At 49.3% G+C, this 10,715-nt stretch overlaps 2 protein-coding genes across 3 annotated transcripts in view; both read right to left on the bottom strand.

The window, feature by feature from the left end:
• The window catches only part of LOC111729081 (pro-interleukin-16-like), a 9,987-nt gene extending 7,442 nt beyond the window's left edge, over positions 1 to 2,545 (bottom strand). The window contains exon 1 of the mRNA XM_023520039.1: positions 2,247 to 2,545. Within this exon, the coding sequence (XP_023375807.1) occupies positions 2,247 to 2,373 (127 nt within the window). The 5' untranslated portion in view covers positions 2,374 to 2,545. The remainder of the gene's footprint in view (positions 1 to 2,246) is intronic.
• A 2,160-nt stretch (positions 2,546 to 4,705) lies between these two features.
• Positions 4,706 to 10,715, bottom strand: part of LOC111729089 (pro-interleukin-16-like) — a 59,186-nt gene continuing 53,176 nt past the window's right edge. For both annotated transcript variants that reach the window (XM_023520067.1, XM_023520068.1), the window contains one exon: positions 4,706 to 4,954. In XM_023520067.1, coding sequence (XP_023375835.1) covers positions 4,838 to 4,954 — 117 coding nt within the window. In that variant the 3' untranslated portion in view covers positions 4,706 to 4,837. The remainder of the gene's footprint in view (positions 4,955 to 10,715) is intronic.

Below are 10,715 nucleotides of genomic sequence, written 5' to 3'. Positions count from 1 at the left end.
AAAGCATAGAAATAATAAAAGTAAGTGTTATTTATAATACTAATATCAATGGCTTGAGCTGCTTTCGTCTTTAAAGAGGCTGCCAAATTTGCTTTCAAGATCTAACGGCGTATCATTTGCAAGAGATAAAAAGAGGAAAACATGGATGGGCAGAAACCGGTTATCAACGAGTGATACTGGAATCAGCTACCTGCTTAGGAAAAAAATCTGTCCAGATCCTTTCTTCATATCAAACACCAAAAATAAATTACGGATCTAGTAAGTTAAGGAAAAAAGTCATTTAAAAACTAGAAGAAAATAGCCAATTATTTAATAGTTCTCTGGATATAAAAGAAACCTTAACATTAGAAGGGGGGGATCAATAGATTTGATGAGTATATAAAAATGAGAACATCTTCATGCAGAAAAAAATTAAAAGAAAAACAACAAACTGAGGAAAGTATGTTCAACAATTATTAAAATTATTAAAGAAAGCTCGTCCCAGCAGAGACACAGGCGCGCTCACGGAAAGGAACGTAAGACGTGCAGGCCGTCTCAGCTCGCCCGAGTGGGCAGCTGCTGCCTTCCACGCGTGACACGAGCGAGCAGACCGCTCAGGGTTTCAACAAGCAGCCGAAGGCATCTCGGCTAGGGCTGTGAGGAGATGGAATGAGGGGCCACATACGAAGGCGGAGACAGGGTTCGGGACACCCCGCAGCTGGCAAGAGCTGGCAAGGGCAGGGCAGGACAGGCGTTCCCAGAGCCAGTGGGCTGGGCGGCGGCATCACCAGAGCTGCAGAGGGACACGACCCTCCAGCGCCTGTTGATCCTATTGACTGAACTCCACTGGAACCGGAGGCCCAGGGGGCCTGGGTGGTGCCGCCACCTGGAAGAGCCGGTGCCCAGGGCGCGAGCGGGGCTGGCTTCACAGCCATGCGACCTGTGACGTCAGAGCCCCACACTCAGAAGGTTCAGCACGCTGCTGTTGCCATTTTAATTTCTAAATTTCTGAAGAGGGGTCTCACATTTTCATTTTATACCAATCCCCACAAATTGTGTAGCTGGTTCTGGGTGCAAAACAAGACAGAAAAAAAAGGCCGATAATGGCTGGGGGCAGGAAACTAGAGAAAAACTTACAAATATTTTTAGAAATTAGAATCTATGCGGGCCTGACTAAAGAAACAGGCATTCACGTACATTGTTAGAATATGAGCTACTGGCAGCTGGCAGCACAGGTCACAATCTAAGGTATACTTACTTTCTAAAACCCCATTTTTAGGAAATTATGCTAAGGGAACAAAAAAACATGATAAAAAAAAGCAGCTATACTGGGGTGGTCACTTCGAAAGGTATAAAAATATCTAATCACCATGTCGTACACCTGAAACTAATATAACGTATGTCAACTGTAACTGGAAAATAAATTCTATAAGTAAATAAAAGCAATTAGCAGTCAAAAATAGAGAATTATTAATTTAATGCAACACCTAGTCTAAGGGGGCTCGCCCATGGTCACGCTCCTACTTCCTTCCGGAAGCAGGGTCTAAAACCAGGTGCCTTCACTCCCAAACGTGAGCTCACGACCACGCACCTGCCCAACACCTTTGACATCTCCCCCAATAAAACCACTCCAAATGCAAGTAATATTTCACGGGCAACCTCAGCACCGTTGAGGATGTTAATGAAAAGCTGAGAATAACTTACGAAATAGGGAGTTGGTTAACTAGATAATGTGCATTCACATAATGAAACGTATCCACTAGAAACGGTGTCTGCGAAAGAACTGCCAATGACATTAGGTAAAGGCGCGTGTGTGCCATCGGCGCGTCCAGTCACAGGAGGAAACCATTGCAAACGCTGACACAGGCTGCCTCCGATTCTGGGGTCTGGTGCGCTAATTCCTGCACGCTCTCCCGCAGCCTCCTACTGGAACCACCGAGCGTCCTGACGCCTTCCAGCCTCTACCCCACCCCATTACAGGTGAGGTGACAGGCCAAGGAGAGACAGTGGCCTTGCTAAGACCAAGGAGGATGTCACAGGACACCGCAGGAGTAAAGCCCTGTCTTTCATCCTGTCACAAGTCCCGCTGGAGGAGGAGCCGAGTCCACCAGCGAGGTGACGGCAGAGGGACGCGCTGGGGACGAGAACAGAGGGCCGAGCAGAGCAGTCGTGGCTGCGCCCAGCTGGACCAGCGGAGACCCGCCCTCCCCCAGTGTCCCCCATCGCTGCCGTCCCTGAACCTGAAGACAGTATGCCGAGTCACTTACTGGTTGAGTTGCTGCGTGTCCTTTGGTGACAGGCTTTGGGAAACAGGAAGGTACTGCTTTGTGCTTCTAGTTTTCCAGACTTCTCTCGAGAGGAAGTTGTAGAAGCTTCCTGCAAAACAATTCCCATCTTTTATTCAGTAGATTAGCTAGAATACAAAACACATGCTTAGAAAACTGAGATTTTGACACTGACCACTGAAGTACCTGTCGGAATGTCTGTTTTCTCCACCAAATTACAGGCTCGGTGACAGTTAGAAATACTGTCATCCATTAATTCACAGACGTATTAACTCACCGAATAAAGACACATACATAGAGCAAGAGGCAGAAAACAAATGACAAGCAACCAGAAAAAGAAAAAGCATAGAAATAATAAAAGTAAGTGTTATTTATAATACTAATATCAATGGCTTGAGCTGCTTTCGTCTTTAAAGAGGCTGCCAAATTTGCTTTCAAGATCTAACGGCGTATCATTTGCAAGAGATAAAAAGAGGAAAACATGGATGGGCAGAAACCGGTTATCAACGAGTGATACTGGAATCAGCTACCTGCTTAGGAAAAAAATCTGTCCAGATCCTTTCTTCATATCAAACACCAAAAATAAATTACGGATCTAGTAAGTTAAGGAAAAAAGTCATTTAAAAACTAGAAGAAAATAGCCAATTATTTAATAGTTCTCTGGATATAAAAGAAACCTTAACATTAGAAGGGGGGGATCAATAGATTTGATGAGTATATAAAAATGAGAACATCTTCATGCAGAAAAAAATTAAAAGAAAAACAACAAACTGAGGAAAGTATGTTCAACAATTATTAAAATTATTAAAGAAAGCTCGTCCCAGCAGAGACACAGGCGCGCTCACGGAAAGGAACGTAAGACGTGCAGGCCGTCTCAGCTCGCCCGAGTGGGCAGCTGCTGCCTTCCACGCGTGACACGAGCGAGCAGACCGCTCAGGGTTTCAACAAGCAGCCGAAGGCATCTCGGCTAGGGCTGTGAGGAGATGGAATGAGGGGCCACATACGAAGGCGGAGACAGGGTTCGGGACACCCCGCAGCTGGCAAGAGCTGGCAAGGGCAGGACAGGCGTTCCCAGAGCCAGTGGGCTGGGCGACGGCATCACCAGAGCTGCAGAGGGACATGACCCTCCAGCGCCTGTTGATCCTATTGACTGAACTCCACTGGAACCGGAGGCCCAGGGGGCCTGGGTGGTGCCGCCACCTGGAAGAGCCGGTGCCCAGGGCGCGAGCGGGGCTGGCTTCACAGCCATGCGACCTGTGACGTCAGAGCCCCACACTCAGAAGGTTCAACACGCTGCTGTTGCCATTTTAATTTCTAAATTTCTGAAGAGGGGTCTCACATTTTCATTTTATACCAATCCCCACAAATTGTGTAGCTGGTTCTGGGTGCAAAACAAGACAGAAAAAAAAGGCCGATAATGGCTGGGGGCAGGAAACTAGAGAAAAACTTACAAATATTTTTAGAAATTAGAATCTATGCGGGCCTGACTAAAGAAACGGGCATTCACGTACATTGTTAGAATATGAGCTACTGGCAGCTGGCAGCACAGGTCACAATCTAAGGTATACTTACTTTCTAAAACCCCATTTTTAGGAAATTATGCTAAGGGAACAAAAAAACATGATAAAAAAAAGCAGCTATACTGGGGTGGTCACTTCGAAAGGTATAAAAATATCTAATCACCATGTCGTACACCTGAAACTAATATAACGTATGTCAACTGTAACTGGAAAATAAATTCTATAAGTAAATAAAAGCAATTAGCAGTCAAAAATAGAGAATTATTAATTTAATGCAACACCTAGTCTAAGGGGGCTCGCCCATGGTCACGCTCCTACTTCCTTCCGGAAGCAGGGTCTAAAACCAGGTGCCTTCACTCCCAAACGTGAGCTCACGACCACGCACCTGCCCAACACCTTTGACATCTCCCCCAATAAAACCACTCCAAATGCAAGTAATATTTCACGGGCAACCTCAGCACCGTTGAGGATGTTAATGAAAAGCTGAGAATAACTTACGAAATAGGGAGTTGGTTAACTAGATAATGTGCATTCACATAATGAAACGTATCCACTAGAAACGGTGTCTGCGAAAGAACTGCCAATGACATTAGGTAAAGGCGCGTGTGTGCCATCGGCGCGTCCAGTCACAGGAGGAAACCATTGCAAACGCTGACACAGGCTGCCTCCGATTCTGGGGTCTGGTGCGCTAATTCCTGCACGCTCTCCCGCAGCCTCCTACTGGAACCACCGAGCGTCCTGACGCCTTCCAGCCTCTACCCCACCCCATTACAGGTGAGGTGACAGGCCAAGGAGAGACAGTGGCCTTGCTAAGACCAAGGAGGATGTCACAGGACACCGCAGGAGTAAAGCCCTGTCTTTCATCCTGTCACAAGTCCCACTGGAGGAGGAGCCGAGTCCACCAGCGAGGTGACGGCAGAGGGACGCGCTGGGGACGAGAACAGAGGGCCGAGCAGAGCAGTCGTGGCTGCGCCCAGCTGGACCAGCGGAGACCCGCCCTCCCCCAGTGTCCCCCATCGCTGCCGTCCCTGAACCTGAAGACAGTATGCCGAGTCACTTACTGGTTGAGTTGCTGCGTGTCCTTTGGTGACAGGCTTTGGGAAACAGGAAGGTACTGCTTTGTGCTTCTAGTTTTCCAGACTTCTCTCGAGAGGAAGTTGTAGAAGCTTCCTGCAAAACAATTCCCATCTTTTATTCAGTAGATTAGCTAGAATACAAAACACATGCTTAGAAAACTGAGATTTTGACACTGACCACTGAAGTACCTGTCGGAATGTCTGTTTTCTCCACCAAATTACAGGCTCGGTGACAATTAGAAATACTGTCATCCATTAATTCACAGACGTATTAACTCACCGAATAAAGAACATTAAAGGAAGAGACACTACATAAATATTGGACTAATGCAACAAATGGTGAGCGATCATGTCAGCTATGACGTGTCAGGTTCTTTATTAGACATTGTGGGTACAGTTGTGAACAGGACAGACAAGGACATCGATCTTGGAGAAACGGCATTTTCGTGACGGAAGACCAACGGTAAACACGCAGACACTTAAAACTGAGAGGGAATCACAGAGGGTGCTGTAACCGGAGAGGCGAGCCGGCCGGCCGAGTCCGTCCCGTTGCTCCGGCACAGAGCTGGCGCTCACAGACATTCGCGAATGCGCGTTATGTAAATAGGTTTCTTTATGCGGAACCATCCGTGCCTTCTTCAGAGCACTCTGATTTTATCATGTTGTGATTTCTCGCCGAAGGCTTCACATAGGACTCTACGATCGATATCAAGTTAACCGTGCTCCCCGCCACACCGAGCGAATGCCCCGGCTGCTGCTCCACACCGATGGTCTGGAAGCGGCCCTGGCGCACGGAGCCTGTCGGCACCGCCTCACCCAGCAGCCTGGACTTGCTTCTCTGTCCTCAGCAGTGGGACAGAAACCATGTGACTTCCTCAGGCAATGTGAGACTGAGGCCACTTCCACGCTCTTCCCTGTTCTCACTCTGGGATGTTAGGGACAGAGGGACAGACAGAAGATGACAATGAAGATGCTGGTGTTCATCATTTTACTTCTCTTCCCAGAACTGTTTTTCATATTGTTTTCCTATTTCATAACTTTATTAACCACAATGACCTTGACTTAATTCTTGAGTTATGCTGGTTTCATTACTCACTCATAGTCCTTGAGAGTCTGTGTGTGGATGTGGGGAGGGGGCGGTTCTGTCAGGAAAGATACGCAGATGGGAAGCTCTTGGAACATGTGCGTGTCTGAAATTATTTTCTGCCGTCACACCTGAATGGCTGCTGGGCGCGGATCTCTGCGTGTGGTTCTTTCAGTCTGGAAACTACAGTTAGCTCAACGCTCCCCGGATCCCGTGCCCCAGGGCAGAGGCTCATCAGGGGCACTGCCACCCTCCTCCGACTTACATGCCCGCTGTACTCCCCCAGCCTTGCCCATGCCTGGCCGTGAGGACGTCCCACACTTGGCACACCTCCCAGACTGGAGGAAGGGCGTACCGCCACCCAGGAGCCCACCCCCCTCTGCCCCATGAGCTGGCAGGTGTGCCGGTGCTGCGGGCATCTGTCCCGCACATTTCCCGGGCTCTCCCCTCCCATGTGGCCGATGGCACACTAATGAGCCCTTCTTCCAACCCGATCTCACCCACACTATGTCACACAGAAAGTCCTCGTGGGTCCAGAATGAGGCTGGCCCCTGTTCTGACGCGCCTTTCTCCCTGTTAGTATATACACTGTGTGCATTTTGATCGGAATTGCTAAGGGGTGGGAGGGAGAGTTAGTAAATGTACTCTGGAGCCATCTGGAGATGGAAGATCACTTACAGACTTTTTCTTTTTAAAACATTATCCAGTTCTGACACAAGGGGATCCTGCAAGAAACCACACGTCAATTTCCTTTTACTTCTTGTGTATGTCCGTGTTTCGAATCAAAAAACTCGTCTTCCTTGGCACTCATTCTCCTTTTCAGCAGCAGGTGGCGCTGTATGAACCCGAACAAAATCACCTTCTCCACCAGACCCGCCCAGGGGGTGGCTAAAAGAACAGGGACTTTGTGGGAGGCTTAGTTCGGCTGAATTCTTTAGGCTCTATATTTCTAGAACTGAATTGTTTCATACAATATAACATTCAAAAGATAATCTTAACTACAGTGGTCTGAGGTCACATCCTGATTCTCACGTGAACAGGCCCCACGTCATCACGCTCGGCAGTGAGACCGTGGAAGGAGAGAATCAAAACCGCTCCCGGGAGCTCTCGCAGGCCCTGTCCCTGAGCACAGGAGCCTCGTGAAGTGGCCCGTGGGTCTCCCTGTGCAGAGTATCCTTGAAATGTGTGTTTCCCCCGCAAATACCTACTAAGATCAACGTAAGTAAATACGTATACGCAAATTATGGAATACTAAGCATCTTTAAAATGATATTCATAGTGAATTTCGGTGATATAGGCATACCTCTATTATCACAGTAAGTAAATATAAAGATATTATAGTAGACTCTGACTATAATCGTGCAAAATAGGCAAAGGAAAAGGGCTGGAAATAAATACGCCAGGACAGTAACATTCGTTCATTCGACAATGCTCGTTAAGCCCGCACGCCGTCCCGGGCACCGTCCCGAGTGCCGAGGACAAGGTCCTGCCCGCGTGAAGCGGAACAGTGTGTTTGTTTGGTGAAGGGGTTGTGGGGTTTTTTGTTTGTTTGTTTGTTTTACAACTTTCTGCGTTTTCCATGTTTTTTTTTTTTACAAGGAGTGTGTATTACTTTCACAATAAGACCAGAAACAAAGGATTAGTTTGACATATCAACCGTCACCCTAGTAGACCTAAGACAGTATGTTCCATTGTTAAATTTCCTTTACTCTCTTTAAAGTTCTCTGTCCAAAACATGATTTAGAAATTGCTTGGCAAGTAAAGCCAACTGATGATGGGGGAATCATAGAAAACAGAGGGGTTTGGGGTTTTTTTGGGGGGGGGTTGTCTTTGGTTTTTGGTCTAGATTACCTGGAAATGGTTAATGTCATATTTAGACGAGGGAATCTTTGAGTGTTTCAAGGATGGCTGCGGAAGAGCCTGTCCATACCCAGCCAGGTCAACCCCCGGACGCCCCCGCCCCCCCCATTCTACACATTCAGCGGCTCAGCCTCTCTCTGTCACGGTGCCAGGAGTGGCCGGCTGCCCCCTTGCACGTGGAGGTAGGTCACAGAGCCTTTCCTGCACGCACAAGGCAGCGCGGAGGAGCCCCTCCCCGCGCAGCTCTCTGTCAAAGCTGTCTCAGACACAGACGACAGGGGCTGGTCCCTTCCCCCCGCCATGCAGCAGGCTCTGAACCAGCCGGAGGCCCCCATAATCTGCATCTAACCAGGCGACTGTCGGTCTCCTGGACGGCTGTGTAAAACTGACGTGCTTCCCTTTGGCCTGGCTCACTGGACAGTTGCCACGGGGAAGAACGGGCACGTGCTGCCCCGAACCGAAGCCGAGACCTAAGTACCAATTTTCTATCAGTCACGTAAACAACAGCAGCAACGACAACTACATGGCCCCAAAATCTCCCGAAACGAAGGCAGCGCACACGTTTTGTGGGCCTTTTATTTCCTGAACACCCACCGGGACCCGGGACTCGGCCAACTGGGATCATCTCAAGGCCTCGCTCAGTCTTTTTCATCCGTAAATCCCTGACCTTGGTGTTTCATCGGAAATGCGTGGAGAGCCAGAGTGGACAGAGGATCGTGGGCTCAGCAGCGTTCAATCTCTCGTGACCCTGGACTTGGCACTGAATCGTCTGCGCTCAGTTCCTCCTTTGCAGGTGGACGGCTGAACTGGACGACCTGTGCCAGCGCTGACGGCGCCACACGTCCCACCGTAACCGCTGACCACGTTTAAGGAGCTCACGGGCTGCGTCCTCCCACACGAGCAAGGCCGGCAGATCATTCGCAAGCACGAAACGCCTTTCCTTGGCTCCCTGGGGGCCCTGGTCACTCTCGGCCCAGGGTGCCCCGGGTGGCCTCTCATCGGAGGAGCCTGCGAAGGCACCCCTGCCCGCCTTCCTGCCAGCACACGCAACTCTTCCGTTCCTGCTGTCAAAGCAGGGGATTTGTCACTGAGGTCGGGGCCTGGCAGTCACCTCCACGCACATGTCCGCTGCTTCTCAGCAGAGGTGCGGTACGGGCGGCCGGTCTGTGGGAGGGTGCCCCATCATTACCTGAGTGGCAGTCTCTCTCAGTTATCGGGTGGGAGGGAAGTCAGTGTGGCTGTAAAAGGACAACAGGAAGGATCCCTCTGGTGACAGGAATGTCTGTCTGTCAACTCAAACCAGTCCCCTGACTGCGCTGTTTATGCCGCCGTTTCACCAGATACTCCCGGTCGGGGAGACGAAGGCAGACGGCTCTCAGATTATTTCCTTACGACTTCACGTGAATCTGCAATAATCTCAAAGACTTGAAAACTACTTTAAAATCATATTTCCATTCGCCAGAAAACAGTTAGAAAACAAAATTATTAAAGGGATGACATTTACAATTGGATCAGGAAATGAAGAAAGCCCAGGAACTAACCCAACGAAAAATATGTGAGCCCTTTCTGAAGACAAGCATACAGCTTACTGAGGGGCATTACCGCCTAAGTAATGGAGAGAGAGTCATGAAAACAGGAAATTTTTATATTATATGATGTCAACCCCCCTCATTCATCTATAAATTTAGTGCAGTACTCACAAAATTTCAAGTACTTTTTAGAACATCACAAACTGATCCTTACTATCGAGAAGCAAAGGGCCCGAAACAGACATACCTAAGTAAGGAAAAAGAGGGAAAATCTTCCGTACGAGGGAACAAAAACGACTTCATAAGAAGTAGAGTTTGGGCACGAGGGAAACAAACTGACCAACAAAAGAGAACGGGGAGCCTGGAAACAGCCTCACGTCCACAGGAGAAGCTCGGTTTGTGTCAGACCCCAGCACTGTGGGGAAAGAGGGGCCCTTCCATCGGTGCTGGGACAACTGGTGAGCCGTGTGGGGGACGATGCCAGCGTATCCCTACACCTCACGGACTCCATTCCCGGTGGATTAAACACAAAAAAACGGAAGGTCAAACTCTAAGACAACAGCAGAGAACAGCCACTATGATGGAATGTTTAAAAAAGGATAAACTTCTTAAATAGGAGGCAAACGGCGCAAACTCTAAAGGACGTGACTGATAAATTCCACATGGAAATGAAGAACTTCTACTTATCAATGAAAAGAGTAAAATGACAAATTAAAAGCAGGGAGAAGATGGGAAAAGAAAAAGACCAACGACCTGAAAGAAAAGCAGAGAACGTCTGGACACGTAAGAGGAAGTCAGCAGGTCCCAGCTACAAGGAAACAAGCGACGAGAGACGTGCCAGCGGCGACGCATGTGGAAACCAACTGGATAGGCCCAGGGCTGGAAAGGGTTTAGAGGCCCGAGGACACCAGCCACTGACGAGGACCCCGCCTGCTGATGGAGGTGGGGGACCGCTTGGCGCCGCCTGGTACGGAGCGGTCCCACCCCGGCTTCACGCCCTGCTCAAAGCCGCAGACGCCCAAGGAGGCACGAGTGAGCGTCCGCGGCAGCAGTCTCCGACGTAAAGGGGAGAAACGGCGAAGGTGCCACGTGTCCCCTGACAGTGGAGTGGGCCAATGGATTGTTTGTGTTCACGCAACGGAATATCATAAAGCAGAGAAAACTCAATGACCGACGACAAAATGAAACGACACGCATGAATGAACGTCTGGAACGTCCACCGAAGAGGAGTCGCCGTGGAGCTGCGTTTCCATCGCCTCCAAACACCAGCAGAGCTGAGACTTCCGTTTCCGGGCCTCAGTTCTCCCTTTCTGCTAAACACAACTAGGCGCCCCAGAAACCACTGCACGGGCCGAGAGGCCACGGCTGATGGCCGGCGACCT

The sequence above is a fragment of the Pteropus vampyrus genome, unplaced genomic scaffold (assembly GCF_000151845.1).
Source record: "Pteropus vampyrus isolate Shadow unplaced genomic scaffold, Pvam_2.0 Scaffold245, whole genome shotgun sequence".
NCBI lineage: Eukaryota > Metazoa > Chordata > Mammalia > Chiroptera > Pteropodidae > Pteropus > Pteropus vampyrus.
This window is presented reverse-complemented; position numbering and strand designations above follow the sequence as displayed.